Source organism: Podarcis gaigeae (genome assembly GCF_964106915.1).
Source record: "Podarcis gaigeae genome assembly, chromosome: 7".
Lineage (NCBI taxonomy): Eukaryota > Metazoa > Chordata > Lepidosauria > Squamata > Lacertidae > Podarcis > Podarcis gaigeae.
Genome location: NC_139683.1, coordinates 26,959,385 through 26,976,659, shown reverse-complemented (window position 1 = coordinate 26,976,659; position 17,275 = coordinate 26,959,385). Strand labels below are relative to the sequence as shown.

General features: G+C 42.1%; 1 protein-coding gene across 5 annotated transcripts in view; it reads left to right on the top strand.

Moving 5' to 3' along the window:
- The window catches only part of SLC26A7 (solute carrier family 26 member 7), an 88,972-nt gene that overhangs the window by 66,001 nt on the left and 5,696 nt on the right, over positions 1-17,275 (top strand). For all 5 annotated transcript variants that reach the window (XM_083747786.1, XM_083747783.1, XM_083747784.1 and 2 more), the window contains 3 exons: positions 5,161-5,264; positions 14,295-14,349; positions 14,447-14,550. In XM_083747786.1, the coding sequence (XP_083603912.1) occupies positions 5,161-5,264; positions 14,295-14,349; positions 14,447-14,550 (263 nt within the window). The remainder of the gene's footprint in view (positions 1-5,160; positions 5,265-14,294; positions 14,350-14,446; positions 14,551-17,275) is intronic.

Here is a 17,275-nt window from a genome sequence, read left to right as displayed (position 1 = left end):
TTACCCCCCCATCATATTCCAGGACCCATGTCAGTTAAAGTTTGATCAGGAATCAAACTTATCTCACTGCCCCACATACCTTCCCTTTGACATGGCAGGAGGTGAAGGGTCTGAAGATTGTGAATGTATTGGAATGAGTGTGTTGATTTAACTAGGTGTTCGAAATGTGTTGTAAAATAAACATGTGGGACAGTTACCAAACGTAGGTAATCTAGATTTCCAGGTTTGCACCACTTTGGAGATCAGTGGAATACCATAAAATTATATGATTGGGTCATATTTCTCCCCCCTGGTTCTTTATTGCTTTAGAATCTAAAGTTCAAATGAATATACTTGCCTGTCGGCATTGCACCTTTGCACTACCAAAGCTCCAAATTGTGGTGTTGTGCCTTTGTTGAGAGCTTTGTTCTCAATTTTCCGCACGCCAGTCGCAGAGAGCTGTTTGTGTGTGCTGTGACTGCAAGACCCAGGACCCAAGACCAAAGCAAGAGCTTCCCATTACTCTTGAGTGCATGTCCTAAGAGATGGCAATGGAGAAGGTAGCATGAATGTGCCTGATGTTTACATGTCCAGGCAAGGAGCATGATGTTATGTCACTTAGAATCACCCAGAAGGCTAGAGGCAGGCAGGCATGAGTTCTGTAGGATGTATACAAATGGCTGCCAGCGAGGAGGTGAAAGGGAAGAGCTTTCCTGATGCCTGACTGGCCAAAGGGTGGTTAACAGGGTTGAAGATGACTTTCCTGAAGCTCAAGTATGGTGAGAGCCAGTGTGGTGTAGTGGTTAAGAGCGGTAGACTCATAATCTGGGGAACCGGGTTCACTTCCCCGCTCCTCCACATGCAGCTGCTGGGTGACCTTGGGCTAGTCACACTTCTTTGAAGTCTCTCAGCCCCACTCACCTCACAGAGTGTTTGTTGTGGGGGAGGAAGGGAAAGGAGAATATTAGCCGCTTTGAGACTCCTTAGGGTAGTGATAAAGCGGGATATCAAATCCAAACTACTACTACTACTACTCTTCTTCTTCTTCTTCTTCTTCTTCTTCTTCTTCTTCTTCTTCTTCTTCTTCTTCTTCTTCTTCTAGAACCAGCACATTTAGCTCCCATCTATGCCATACATTCAAAGTATCTAGCTACTTTTAACAATCAGGGTTCCCTCCACCGCCAAGAATCCTGGGAAGCAAAGTTTGTTAAAGGTACAGTGGTACCTCAGGTTACAGACGCTTCAGGTTACACACTCCGCTAACCCAGAAATAGTACCTTGGGTTAAGAACTTTTCTTCAGAATGAGAACAGAAATCGTGCTCCGGCAGCGCGGCGGCAGCAGGAGGCCCCATTAGCTAAAGTGGTGCTTCAGGTTAAGAACAGTTTCAGGTTAAGAATGGACCTCCAGAACGAATTAAGTTCTTAACCCGAGGTACCACTGTACTGAGAGTTCTTAGGAGACCCCCCCCCCTTTCTCCTTACAGAGCTCCAGTTCCCAAAGTTCCTTGGGAGGAGGGACTGATTGTTAAACCACCTTGGTAGCTCTGTGAGGGGAATCACAGAACTGTAGAGTTGAAAGGTACCCAAGGGTAATCTAGTCCAAGCCTCTGCAATGCAGGAATCAGAGTCCTGGTCTTCCAACTGCCGCCCCACTTCACCTCTGGACAAGAGATTCAGAACAGCATGCTATGTTGCACTCCCCCCCCCCCCCAGGCGGGGGTGTCTTCTAACAACCCTCAGGACCCTTAGCAAACCATAGTTCCCAGGATTCTTTGGGGGAAGCCAGGACTGTTTAAATTGGTATACTGATTTAAATGTATAGTGCAAATGGAACCTTAGCTTGGCAGAGCAGGCTGTCTCTTACTGGGCCTGGAAGAATCTGTCTCTTTCAGTTTCTCATTTTTATAGTCTTATGTTCTCATCTCCACTATTCTGCATCAGTTTTCTGTTTCTTTCTTTTTTAAAAAAAAAGGCTTCACTTAAATTAATCAGTATTTTGTTTATTTTATAAAATGTGTATTCCACTTGATTGTAAAAACAAAGCAAAACTTAAAGCAGTTTATAAAAAACCTCTCATTTTACTGCTCATTCCTCCCAATTTACATTTTATATGCATTTTTACCTGATAAACACATTTCTTCAACCACTTTCTCCTACAATACTGCATTTTGAATGTTATCTTCTCTAATATATGCATGTTATTTACACATTTCTGCACACATTATTTGGTTGGAGAACTGAATTTTAAAAGTTGAAGAAGTATCCACATTTGAACTTGCATATTATTTGGGGAAAGTGCAAATTAAGTAGTTTTCATTAAAATGCAAACTCAACAAATTCTTCCCCATTTCTTGTTCCATGTATTGACTTTCTCATTTAATTGTGATGCTAAGGTGGGGGCCAGGAGGCTTTTTAAATACAAAAGAATCCTTTAACTCACTCCCCATTGAATTCCATGTCCAAAGATTTTATTTTGCGACAAAGTAAGATACAAACATTGTGAACTTTATATGATATAAAAAAACCTATTAATAAACCTATAAGTCGCCCCCATGTACAAGACTATTTTGGGGGACCCCAATTTAAGAAAATGGGGGGAGATACTATCCGTGTTTAAGACCAGCCCAGCTTTTGAACATTATTTTAGAGTAAAAAAACATGGTCTTATACACGGAAAAGTACCGTATATTATGGGGCAATGTGACCACCTGGAGACGTTGGAATGCCAGCAATGTTTTTTTTCTATTCAGGTAAATCAGTAACTACAAGGTAAAGCAAATACTGGAGAATTTTCCAAGCTTTTGATGTATTCTTCCATAATTCTTGATCTTTCATTATCTCTCTGGGGCAAAGATTTTCTTTTACTCTTTGACATTTTTGTATGGGCTGTGGAGAGGATTGCATTAAAGGCCCAGCAGCTCTCTCGAGTCTATTTTTAGTTACTGTCTGGCTGGAGTTTACTTACTTTGATATTAATTTCTCTTTTGCTCTATTTGGAAAACATTATGCATATACAATTAAATAATCCAATAAACCTCAAGAACTGCAAACGAAAAAAAGCACCAAATCTTTGGCTACTCATTGAGAGGATTTAGTGCCAATGTAAATCCATACATTGTTAGCACCTAAGTCCCTTGAAGAATTTCTGAGCCCTTTATATTCTTTGTCAAAACTATTTAGTTTAAACCGTTTCATTTTGTATCTCCATCCTTTTGTTTGGTGCTTTGTAGTTTATAACTTAGAAGGTTAGTTCTCTTCCAATATTTAACAGAAGAAAGCAAATGATACTTGTGTCCCGTAGGTCAGATCCCCATAATGGGGTGGAAAGCAAATACTGTGGTTTGTTACTCGGGCAGTGCAAAGTTACTATCCTATCAGTGTAAGGATTTCGACTTCTGCAGCAGGACTCCCCACCATACACCCCCTCAATCTTTTCTGGGGTTTCCTCCAACCATCTGGAGCAGATTTGAGGAGGGGGCAGACTTTGTGCTGCAGGAAGGAAGAGGGGAGAAGTTCTGCCTTGCAAGTGGAAATCCTTGTGCTCATGGGATGGTTATTTAGCACTGCCTGTGAATCTGCTTCTTTGGGGTTGCTATGGAACCTTTTTAGATGCAGTAACTTCAGCATATGTTTTTAGAAAGCTCACATTATTATGAGAAGCATCAAGTGTTTAAAGATACTTAGTGGTTAACCACCTGCTAACTGAATTGAGCAACTACCTAGTGAAGTGGATGCTTTATGGATGCTTTAGCCGAGATTCCTGCATTGCCGGGGGTTGGACTAGATGACCCTTGGATCCCCTCCAGCTCTAAGATTCTATGATTCTAAGTTTGCCTATTGGAAAGCATCTATGAAGCTGTTTCCTTTGCATTCCATGAAGAGACAGTTGCGCTCAAATTTGCCATCGGTTCCCCTAATAGAAAATTTGGGTGGTAAGTGCCGACAGAAATTGAATCAAAATCCAGGAGGTCCTCCTGAGCAAAACATGTGAGGAATTTTGAAGGAAGCTAAAGAACTTCTACGGAGGCGGGTGGTGCTGTGGGTTAAACCACAGAGCCTAGGACTTGCTGATCAGAAGGTCGGCTGTTCGAATCCCCGCAACGGGGTGAGCTCCCTTGCTCGGTCCCTGCTCCTGCCATCCTAGCAGTTCGAAAGCACGTCAAAGTGCAAGTAGATAAATAGGTAACTGCTCCAGCGGGAAGGTAAATGGCATTTCCACGCGCTGCTCTGGTTCGCCAGAAGCGGCTTAGTCATGCTGGCCACATGACCCGGAAGCTGGACGCCGGCTCCCTCGGCCAATAAAGCGAGATGAGCGCCGCAACCCTAGAGTCGGTCATGACTGGACCTAATGGTCAGGGGCCCCTTTACCTTTACTAAAGAACTTCACTAAAAGTGGAATTATTATTTATTTTAAGGAACTAGCAAGGCTTTTCTGTAAAGCTCTCTGGGAATCTGATAAAGAACAGAAACCATAAAATATACTGTTAAACCACCATAGGGAGGGCACGGGGCTTCATTTCTGGTCTTCTGAGCTTCTCTCCAGTCATGTCTAGGAACACAGGAAGCCGTCTCATCCCAAAACAGACCAATAGTGCATCTAGCTCATTCATGTCAACATGGAGTGGCAGTAGCTCTCCAGAACTTCAGGCAGGAGCCTCTTCGTCTTACTTGGAGATGCTAGGGATTGAATCTGGGGCCTTCAGCATACAGAGCATGTGAGGGAGTTGGGTATGGTTAGCCTGGAGAAGAGAGGACTGAAAAGTGATGTGATAACCACTTCAACTGTCTAAAGGGTTGTCACATGGAAGATGGAGCAAGCTGGTTTTCTGGTACTACTCCAGAGGCTAGGACCTGAACCAGTGGGTTCCAATGACAAGAAAGGAGGTTCTGACTAAGATTAGGAAGAACTTTCTAACAGTAAGAGCTCCTCAACAGTGGAATAGACTATCTTGGAAGTTGGTGAAGATTTTTAAGCTGAGCTTGGATAGCAATCTGCCAGGGATTTTTTAGTTGTGATTCCTGCATTGCAGGGGGTTGGACGAGATGACCTCTGGGCTTCCCAGCTCTACAATTCCATATAGAAATCCCCACTTATTTCAGATTGATATCACATCTGTCTGTAGCCCACAAATAAAATAAAATAAATAAATAAATAACAGACCTTTTAACTAACCGTATAGGTGAATCATCGTTACAGCAATGGCCCAGCGAAAGGCATTTCCTAATACTTGACTGCAGTGGCCTGACTTTCTTTGACTACACTGGCATCTCTGTGCTTACTCAGGTATTTATGATTCACCATGTTCATTTTATTGTATCCCACACTATTCTATAGTGTCTATAGTGTCACTGTATTCTGCCTTGGTCAGACCCAATTCTAGGTAGAACTTTTAAGAAGGATATTGACAAGCTGTGTGCAGAGGAGGGAGACCAAGAAGCTTTATGAGGAACGATTGAGGATGTTGGGTGTGTTTAGCCTGGAGAGGATAAGACAAAGGTGATGCAGAATGCATTGAGGGTTGCAGAATGGGCACGAATCTTTGTGCTGTTCCTTTAAAAAAATATATTTTTTTTACACCAAATTCATACATCTACACTTGTCGCTTGATGGCTGCAGCATCAAGTGATGACTTGCATGTGGGTTATAAGCCCTCAGAGGTCAATTACCAACTAATTCCACTCTTTTGTCGCTTCAAACACAATACTTCCCAATGGAGTAATCTCCAAACTGTAAGACATCTTGTGAAATTAACTGACCTACACATACATGGGAATCAGATCCCAGCTTGGAAACTATTTGTCTCCCATATCATTTCCTATAGGGTCCTATGCTCACTTTCTAGTTGTCCCTTTTTTTCCTAGGAAGTTTCCTCTCAGACAAGTCCGCCCCCCCCCCCTTTTGACCAAATGCAGATTGCTTCTTTTTTCACCTTTTCCCGGGAACTGCCCCTCCTTCCCCATAGAAATGACCATCCTATCCAAAGCCTTTGGCTGTCAGCCTGTGTTAACAATCGGATACTTTACGGAGTAGCAAAACAAGTGTTCAGAAGTCATGAGTCAAACATGCAAGTATTATCACAAGAGAGAAAAGGGTCAGAGAACCAGACCAGTCACAGCATATGTGACTGGACATTGCTTTTGTGGACATTGCACTCTTCAAACTTAATAGAAATCATTGACTAGGTAAGACTGGCAGGATTTGCCCTTAAGCCGGGGTGGGGAACCTTTTTGGCCCATTGGGACAGATCTTTATCTCCCCCCACCCCAGCGGGCCAACTTGGACAGATGGGTGGCATCACCCACTTGCTAATCTCCTTTGAAGTATTATCCCACTGGAACTATTCCATTTTTCTTTCACAACAGCCAGTGAGTGGGTGGAGGTGAGCTGGATTGGGAGGGGAGAGGGACTTTAGACGTTTGCTCCTGTATTCCCAATCCAGATACCCCCCTGTGCCTGCTATGCGCATGGAAAAAAGCTCCCTGTGCAAATAGACACAGGGTTAGATCTATCCACATAGGAATCAAAAGGGGCAAAAGATTTAAGCATCCCCTGACACCCCCAGCCCTGCTTAGTTTTGTGTGTGTGTGTTGGCTATTTGTGAAAGAAAAATATTGCACTCAAACCACATGAATAACGTCACATGCCTTTAGTCCTAGATCAAATAGATCATTTCACATTGCTTTTTAAGATTAGTTAGAAGAAAGCAGATGCCATATGCTTCTTTTCTTTTAGGGCTTCACGGAGGGGCAAAGACCAAAAGCTGCTTCCTTGAGATCCAGTGGCACTAAAGGGTTTTAGAAACCTTAATCTCTAGCTGCTACACGCCAGTTGGAAAACAGGCTTTCGCTTTAGGAATGAATGCAAACTTGGGCCACTGCACATTCAACACTTAAAAACCGTACTGATGTTGTGACCGACATAGGTTTAATGTTTGCATTATGTTTTAAGGAAAGAAACCATGAAGCCATAGTATTACTGTTAGGACCCTTTATCCACGTGACATAGCAAAGTGCATATGAGCTTGCCATGTGCTGCATGTGTCATGGACTAAGGGAAGAGGGCAGGAGATGCATCAAATATAAGCTCTGGTCTGTGCTCTCTTTGCATTTGCATCATTGGTCAAAATAAGCTCAGACCAGTTGCAGGGACGGCAGCAGGGACGGGCTCTTGCCTTCTTGCCATGCTTGTGGCCTTCCTGGAGGCAATTGGCCAGCCTTTGAGGGGAACATAATACTGGACTAGATGGAACTTAAGCAGAATCCTCCTGGATCACAGCAGTGTTTGTCCTTACAATGTGGCATTGAGGCTTCCCATTCCATACCACAAAACCTTAATGGATTTTAGCTTTTAGGGGGATGTTTATATTATGGAACAGTTCCCTCTGCTGGACACTTGCAATTCAGCATGTATATTTTTTTGCTAAATATTACTTAGGCTGGGCATACATAATTCATTTAAAGGAACCCCACCCCCCAAGAATCCTGGGAACTGCAGCTTATTATGGGTACTGAGAACCATGGCTCTGTGAGGGATAAATCACAATTCCCAACTTATTTGGAGGGGAATGTGCTTTAAACATGCTTTAAAGATATGGGGTGTATTCACCCTGCCTGTTTCTTACTGGTGTGGGCAGGTAATCCCTCCCCTTACCTGGCCTGGTTTCCCTGGCAACGCTTCCCCCAGGTGGGATTGGACAACTCACTGGGGTAGGCGGGGACCTCCAGGTATCCCACCTGAGGGAAGGCAAAGCCTATGCTGATGGGGCCACTCCAGATCCAGGGCTGCACGCGTCCACGCAAAATGCGCCCCCCGTTTTAAGTGGGGAGTGGTCATTAAAGGAACCCCACCCCCCAAGAATCCTGGGAACTGCAGCTTATTATGGGTACTGAGAACCATGGCTCTGTGAGGGATAAATCACAATTCCCAACTTATTTGTTGTTTTTTTTAAAAAAATATTTATTAAGATTTTCAAATTCAAATGCATTAATAATAAACAACATTATTTATATCATAGCATAATTTCATCACTTCTTTGGACTCCCTCACGTCTCCCGCTCTCACTTGCATCGTTAAAAAAGGTTTTTCTAAGCAAATTACCATCTTGTTTACAGTCTTATATCCGCTCATTTAAATAGAATCTAGCAGTTCTCCAAAAGATTTATATTTTCCTTAATCTCACTTATCGTCAAATTTGGATCTAATTCAGTTGTAGGCAATTATTTATGATCTAGCATCCTTCTTAACATTCAACCAAATTACAATATTTTTGTAGATAGATCTTAAATTTCTTCCAGTCTTCTTCAACCCTCTCTTCTCCCAGGTCTCGGATTCTGCCAGTCATCTCGGCCAGTTGCATATAGTCCATCAGCTGCATCTGCCACTCTTCCAGCGTGGGTAGATCTTGAGTTTTCCAGCTCTTAGCGATGAGTATCCTTGCTGCCGTTGTTGCATACATAAAGAATGTTCGGTCCTTCTTTAACACCTTCTGGCCGACAATGACCAGAAGGAAGGCCTCTGGTTTCTTAGTAAAGGTATACTTGAACACCTTTTTCAACTCATTATATATCATTTCCCAGAAGGCCTTCACTTTAGGGCAGGTTCACCAGAGGTGAAAGAATGTTCCTTCATTTTCTTTACATTTCCAACATTTATTATCAGACAAATGGTATATTTTGGCAAGTTTAACTGGGGTCATGTACCATCTATATATCATTTTCATTACATTTTCCTTCAGAGCATTACATGCAGTGAAGTTCAGCCCAGTGGTCCACAACCTTTCCCAGTCCTCAAACATAATGTTATGCCCAATGTCCTGAGCCCACTTTATCATAGCCGATTTAACCATTTCGTCTTGTGTATTCCATTTTAACAGCAGGTTATACATTCTTGATAATACCTTAGTCTTTGGTTCTAACAATTCTGTTTCCAACTTCGATTTCTCCACCTGGAACCCTAACTTTTTATCATTTTTAAAGACTTCTTTAATCTGAGCGTAGTGTAACCAGTCTCACACTTTATCCTTCATTTTCTCCAAACTCTGCAATTTCCAATTGTCTCCATCTTTTTCTAATATTTCCCAATATTTTGGCCATTTGGCCTCCATATTGGGTCTTTTTCGGGCCTTAGCTTCCAGAGGTGAAAGCCACCTCGGAGTTTTATTTTCCAATAAGTCTTTGTATTTTATCCAGACATTAAATACTGCTTTCCTGACAATATGGTTCCTAAAGGCCTTATTGCTCTTAACCTTATCATACCATAGGTATGCATGCCAACCAAAAGCATTATTAAAACCTTCCAAGTCCAATACATCAGTGTCTTCGAGAAGTAGCCAGTCTTTTAGCCAGCAGAAAGCTGCGGCTTCATAGTACAACTTTAAGTCTGGCAGGGCAAAGCCCCCTCTTTCTTTCGCATCAGTTAATATCTTAAACTTAATTCTGGGCTTTTTGCCCTGCCAGACAAATTTAGAGATGTCTCTCTGCCACTTCCGGAAGCACTCCGTCTTGTCCACAATCTGTAGTGTTTGGAACAAAAACAACATTTTTGGCAATACATTCATCTTAATAGCAGCAATTCGGCCTAACAAAGAAAGCTTCAATTTTGTCCAACTGTCCAAGTCTCTCTTAATTTCAGACCAACATTTTTCATAGTTGTCCTTAAACAGACTCAGATTTTTTACTGTAATGTTTACCCCTAGGTACTTTACTTTTTTAACCACAGTTAGTTCTGTTTCTCTCTGAAACCGTTCTGACTCTGTATCTGTCAGGTTTTCCCCCAACACCTTGGTTTTCTGTTTATTTAATTTAAATCCCGCTACCCGACCAAAGTCTTGTATCAATTGCAATACTCTTTTTGTACTAGATTCTGGCTCCTGCAAAGTCAAAACTAGGTCATCTGCAAAAGCTTTAAGTTTATATTGTTTCGCTCCGACCTGGATCCCTTCCACCAACCGGTCCCCTCTGATCATATTCAAGAGCACCTCCAGAACCGATATAAATAGCAGAGGGGAAATCGGGCAGCCTTGTCGTGTTCCTTTTTCAATTTTAAACTCTTCTGTAACCACATTGTTAACTATCAATTTAGCCTTTTGTTCTGAATATATTGCATCAATCCCATTCTCAAAACCCCGTCCCACTCCCATTTCTTTTAGATTTCCCTTCATAAATTTCCAAGAGATATTATCAAAGGCCTTCTCCGCATCTATAAAAATTAACACTGCTTTTGTATTTATGTCTGTTTGCAAAAGTTCCAAGATGTCAATAATGTTCCTTGTATTAGCAAACATGTGTCTGCCTGGGAGAAAGCCTGCCTGGTCTTTATGGATTACTTCATTTAAAACTCTTTTAAATCTGCTTGCCAAAACATCTGCAAATATTTTGTAATCCACATTTAAAAGGGAGATGGGACGATAGTTCTTGAGTTGTGTCTTTTCAGTTTCCGATTTTGGTATCAATGTGATGAAAGCTTCCTTCCACGATTCCGGCGCCCTCTTCCCCTCCATGATTTCGTTGCTGACCTCCATCATTGGTTGAATCAGATGGTCTTTTAATGTCTTATAGTACTTGGAGGTCAGGCCGTCTGGCCCTGGAGATTTGCCCAGTTGCATATTCTGAATGGCTTTTTCAATCTCTTGACATGTTATTTTGCTGTTCAGGAGTGATCTGTTTTCTTGTGACAATTTTTTAAGTCCATTTTTCTCCAAAAATTGTTTAATCTCAACCTCGTCCTGCGGCCCTTGAGTATATAATTTTTTAAAGTATTTCTGGAAGCACTTTCTGATCTCCGTGGGGTTCTGAATATTTCTTCCTTCAATTTCCAGATTTGTAACTGTATTTAATTTTTGTCTCTTCTTTAACTGCCAAGCTAGCAGTTTCCCACATTTATTTGCCGATTCAAAAGTTTTTTGTTTCATTAATTTAATCTTCCACTCTATTTCCTGATTTATCAATTTGGAATATTGTGCTTGATGGAGTTTGATTTCTCTCAAAATCGGCTGTGACTTTGGATTTAATCTTAACTTCTTCTCTAATTCTTTTATTTTCTCCAAAATCTTGTCTTTTCTGTCATTTTGTATCCTTTTCTTTACAGCATTCTGTTGTATCAAGAACCCCCTCATCACAGCTTTACTTGCATCCCAAATGGTTCTTATTTCCACCGTAGTGTTCATATTTATCTCAAAGTAGTCCTTCAAAGCTTTCTGGGCCTTCTTAATAATCTCCTGATCTCTAAACAAATTGTCATTCATCTTCCATCTAAAGGAGCCGGTTGGTAATAGTGTCATATCCATTTTCAGTGCGTTATGGTCGGAGCATGTCTTTGGGCAGATTTCCACCTTTCTGACCTTGGGTGCCAGACCTCTAGTTATCCATATTTGGTCGATTCTTGTCCAAGTCAGCTGGGCTTCAGAGAAAAATGTTCCTTCTTTTCCCAAGGGGTTCTTCGTTCTCCAGATATCAATCCAGTCCATATTGTCTGTCAGTTCAAAGAAAGTCTTAGGTAGTCTGCCGTCTTTTGTAACATTTTGGCTTTGTGACTTATCCATGTTGGTTGATACGACCCCGTTCATGTCTCCCATCATAATGATGTTATCATAGTCCAGATAGTCCAGCATGATCTCGTGCAACTTCTTGTAAAATTCCGATTTCCCTTCATTTGGTGCATAAATTCCTAATATCAGAATCTTCTCTCCTTGATGTTGTATTTCAATTGCCAGAATTCTTCCATGTTCATCTTTAAATAAAAATTTGGGTGACAGGCTTTCTTTTGCATATATCACCACGCCTCTCTTCTTTACTATGTCTGAAGATATAAATTCCTGGCCAAGTCTTTTGTTTATTAACACTTTTCTGTGGAGCCTAGTCACATGTGTTTCTTGTAAACAAATAATGTCCAATTGTTCCCTTTTTAATATATGAAAAATTTTCCTCCTTTTTTCCGGGATGTTACAGCCATTTATATTCCAGCTCAAAAGTTGCAGAGACATCCTGAATAAATCTGGTTATTTTCCTTGGGGTGGTACTTTATTCTCCGAGTCTTCAGGGTCCGAGGGTGCAGGTACCCCTGGTGGTTCAGGCCCCGAGGGTAGTTCAAGTCCTTTTTGAAGGTCCTCTCCGTACGCGATCAGAAATTTGTCTCTATCTTCCAGTGATCTGATTTTAATCTTCTTCCCTCTAAAAGTGAAAGATAATCCCTGAGGAAAACCCCACCTGAAAATGATTGAGTTGCTCCTCAACAGTCTTACTAGTTCCAAATAGTCAGATCTAAGGTCCAGCAGTTGTTTAGGAATATCCTTGTAAATTTCAATTCTTTTGTCCGAAATATCCAGTGACTTTCCGTAATGCAGGCCCAAAATCTTGTCCCTTTCCTCCTTTGATCTCAGTGTTATTAAACAATCTCTGGGCTTCTCTTTCTTTATAAGTCTTCCAAGCCTGAAGGCTGATATGATTTTGAAATCTTTTTCCTCTAAGTTCCAAAACTTGGAAAATTCTTTAGTCAAAAACTCAGCTAGGTTACCTTCTTCCGCTTCTGGTACCGACCTTATCCTTAAGTTGGTCTCCCTGTTCCGCAGTTCTATCATGGAAAGATAGGTCTGATGTTCACCTACTTGTTTACTGAGTGGTCTAACCTCTTTTTCTAAATTTCCCAGTCTTTGGCTGGTATCCTCAGCCAATTTCCGGTTTTCACCTGCAGTCTCCTTCAATTCTCCAATTGCTTGTACATTCTGTGCAACTTGTCCAGTTAATCTATTTAAACATTCTGTGTTTTGATCGATTTTAGCTGTTTGCTGGTCGACTTTTCTATCCAAAGATTCCAATTTTTCAAGAATTTTCTCCAAAATAGAGCCAGTTGCTCCTGAGGCCATATCTTCCAGTTGTAATTCCTCAGTTTCTCCCTCCCCTGCCCGTGGCAGAGAAGCAGCTTCTTCCTCAGAAGGCAAAGTAGGCACAGATGATCTGCATGACTGAGAGGCTGCGGTTAAAGTTGTTAAAGTTGTTTGTCTAGTTCTTGGTCCCTTTTTTCTAGCGCCACTCATTCCAAAGTTATCTAAAAGTCAAGGTCAAGCTGAGTTGTTCCCATGAGAAAACAATGGCCCAGATGGTGGCAGTCACACAGGAGGCCGGGAAAAGGAAAGTAAAACAATGTCACTGCTGTAAATCCCAAATCCTCTAGGGGTAGCTTAAAATGTCTTTAGGGAAGAGATCAATTCCAATAAAATTAGTAAAATCTAATTTAATGTCCAGGAACCTTCAATAAAGTAGATTTTAGCAGAGTTAGTATTTAAAAAGCCACAATGTTTCAAACAGTGCTTACTGGTATTCCAAAAGGTGCTTCAAAGTAGCCAGTTCAAACTCCCTCAGATTGTTTCAAAGTTTAAGTTCAAAGTATCCAACCCTGCAGACTGGCTGCTCAGTTACTCAGGCAGTTCCAACACCTGGGTTTCTTGCTTAAATTGTAATCCAAATAGAAGAAAGGTAACACAGTCCAAGTGAAAGTCATAAAATCAATTACTTAAAGTTCTTATTCTGCTTAAAAGTAATTTCCATGGGTGCCCAGATCAGTTAAGTAAAAAGTTCACTCTTTGCCTCCACTCCTCCAGCTCTTTACTTTAAAGTTCAGTGTCAGCGGAAGACGGACTTCCTGTTTTTCGTCACTCCGCTTTCAGCCAAATTCAATGTTTTTGAGTCTCCAAATTTTGTAAAGTCCTTATTTACTCACGGGTTGTTGTTTTCCGAATCAGCAGTTTCAGGAAGAGAGGTCAGCGCTCACCGGCAACAGCAGCGCGGCTTCGCTCCGTTGACCGCGAAATGACCCACAGCGCCGCTACCCCCTCTGCGATCCGGAGCCCCTTACGGGGTTCCTTCAACGTTTTGGGGGTCGCTCCTGGCGCCCGCCGGGTCCCGAGACCACAGGCTTCTGCCGCCTGTGGTTTTTCAAAGTGGGTCTCCGCTTCGCCGCAGCGGACGACCCTTTCTCAGCGGAGCCTCCCTCTCCCGGTTAGAAGAGGGCAGCCATTGCCATTCGCTCTGTGAGGGATAAATCACAATTCCCAACTTATTTGGAGGGGAATGTGCTTTAAACATGCTTTAAAGATATGGGGTGTATTCACCCTGCCTGTTTCTTACTGAGTGACATCTTTCCTGAGCCGAAAGTAGGCCTTGCTAAATTGTGTTAAATTCATTTATATGAAATAATGAAAGCAACAACAACCAGGTGACAAAATCTAAAGCAGAGAAGGAGGAGGGGGAGCATCGTTTCATCTGAATGTGATACTTCAGCATCTTTAGTAAGGTAGTTTAAATATTTGGATTCTTTTAGATCTACACGGAATCTAAAAAAAGAAACATCGATGTTTTACTGGCAAATTGCAAAGGCAAGTATCAGTTTTTGGTGAGCATAAATTTTAAAAATTAACTTTCCCGGGTGTCGTTCCTATCTTTTAAAGTGCGCACATTCCTGTCTTACTACAGCTTCCTTGATAAAGGCGTTGAAGCTCAGCGGAAAGCTGGAATCCGAGAATGCCGTCTTCTTTGAATCGGTGTCATCAGCTGTTGGTGCCATTCAGTTGAACAAGGTGAGTCTCACTGCACGAGAACAGAAGAAGATAAGAGAGCTATCATGATTTTCTACCTCACTCAAGTTCCCTCTGCAAAGTGGCCAATCAAATGTCTGTGGAAAATTCACAAACAGGGTGAGATGGTTATCTCTGTACCTTGTTCTTCATCTTCAGCATCCAGCAGTCAGGAGGGGTACTTATTTCTGCATTTCTGGCACTTGCTGTTCACTACCCCAGTGGATATTATTCCTCTATGCCTCTTTTTTTATATAAAAAAAGCCAGTCACAGTAACCAGCAGCAATGACGTTCATAGGTGAATTATGGGCTATGTCATAAAGTATTTCCTTTTGTTTTTCTTACCTGCTAATTTCACTGGCTGACCTGAGATCTTATGCCTTGAAAGAGGTGAGTCATGCTTTTCCTATTTACTCTGTCCATGGCACTCTTAGTCTGATCTAGGGTTATAAAGTGAGGCCCTCTATATGGTTCTGGACTACAATTCCCATGATCTCTGACAATACTGATTGCGGCTGATGGGAGATATAGTTCACAAGCACCAGGAGGGTGCCACGTTGACTACTCCTACCCTATAGCATGCCCCCTCAGCCCTAAAGATAAGGGACTTAGCTCAGTGGTAGAGCATCTGCTTTGAATGCAGAAAGTCCCACTTTCAATTCCTGGCATCTCTAGATGGGTCTTGAAATGTACCCTGCCTGAAATCCTGGAAAGCTGCTGTCACTCAGGGTGGACAATACTGAGCTACATGGGCCAGTGGTTTGATTTAGTATAAGGCAGCTTCCTATGTTCCTTTCTTTTCTAAGCTAAACAGCCCCTTGACCTCCCTGTTTAACATATAGTAGCCATTTCATTTTAAAATCAGCGCATGCACACGTGTGTGTGCAACAACAGGAACAGCAGGTAGTTGGAAGCAACAATATACAGCGGCAGTGAGGGTCATCTACTGTGGTGTGATTGTCCATTCCTGCTTGCATTCATTCATGGCTGCCTACACCTGTCTAAGTCCAGCCTCACCCTTGCAGCCTCTGTTAAGGCGATATTATACGACACAGCTCAGGGGTATTTGAATTGGAACCAACGTTATTATATAAACTCTGTTTCCACATTTCTGGTTTCAAAGGGCGCAGACTTGCTTATAGTGTGAACTCATGCAAGATTTGCCACTGTAACTGTTATTAAACCAAATGTTCAGGGAACACATGGAGTTTTGGCTTTCCATTGTTTGGGTCTAAGACAGAGTCCCCTCCAAAACAGATTAAAGTTAAAACTAGTCAATAAGCTGTTGTTTTCTGTTTCTTCACCCTCCCCTCCCTTATTACCGTGAATAGGCACATTCTGCTAATTCAATTAGAAAAGTCTTCTTCCTCCTTTTCTTCCAACATCGCTTTAGGCTGATTGACTAAAAACTGGCGGTGTTTGTCGAGCAAAATGCCGAACAGGGGAAATGCAGTATTTTAGCTATTTGAAACTTACGCTCTCTTTGATTTAGTTTTTACATATTTATGGGACAAGCAAGTTGTGTTGGGGGGAATTTTTTCCCCCACAGCTGTTGTAGTTAAAGTGTGCAAGTAGGTTCCACACACACAGAGTTCCTCCTTCACCTTGGCTTCAGTAAACAAACATCTCACAGCTTTGCCCAGAGTGTGGTGGCCAGGTTTAAAGATGCCTTGGGCAAGATGCTCCCCTCATTAACACCCTGATGCCCCCCCCCATTCACAAACTTGCCAGGTTGCACCAAAGAGCAGGAAACATTGGATGGTATCACACAGCCCTGGGCCGAGAACAAATGCTGGGGGAAATGGCTGTAGCTATCACCACTATCTTAATTTCTCTAGATGGCTTTTGGACTTCTTTTAAGAGTTCTGTAAAAAAAAAAAAGCATTTTAAGCAAAAACAAATTAAGTATAAGGAAGCCAATGTCAGCTGTGGTGGACTCTCCAAGCCCATTGGCTCCTCCATGCAAGTGCTGACACTGGGCTTGGTTCCAGACCACCTGTTTGCAGTGGCTTCCTCTCACTTGGTGGCCCTAGAGATCATGACTCATTGGGTGAAAAATGAATTTTCTGAAGCTTCCCTTAGTATCAAAGGAACGACCAAACAGTGGTGCAGCAGGTTCTTTCTATCCTAGTGCTGGAAGTAGCCAACACGCCCTCAAGTCCTTGGGTTCAGCATTCCATCCAGATTAGCCCCTGCAATCCAAACTGCTGCATTATTGTCCGGGATTCCAGATCTCAAGCTAAGGTTTGAGACCTAGCCTAGTGAGCAGACAGAGTGCCGGTTCACAGAATCCTTGGGCAAATATAAACTCTGGCAAATGTCAGCGTTAATGCTCGGGTGGCCAGCATACTACCCACCAGAAGTTGTTGGACTACAATTCCCATAATTCCTCATAGTCTACGTTTAGTGTGTGCTAGTGTGTTTGACGTGGATTCCGTGAGACAAACGAGTCCTTCTCCACGAAGCTAAGAAGTCATTACCTTTCAACATAACACTCCCATGAAAAGCCAGGTTTGCATTACTAGCAGTGGCGGTCTTGTGAATTTTGGTGCCTGTGTTATACTACAATAACCTTCTAGAACAGCAGGATATGTGCTTCTCACATGTGCCAAAGTGGATGTTTTATCTATATAGCTGACTCTTACATGTGTTAAATGCCACATATGTATTAACTTAAAATAATTTTCTCTGATGTGGGTTGATGTTGATTTTAGAGGGTTAGTTGTC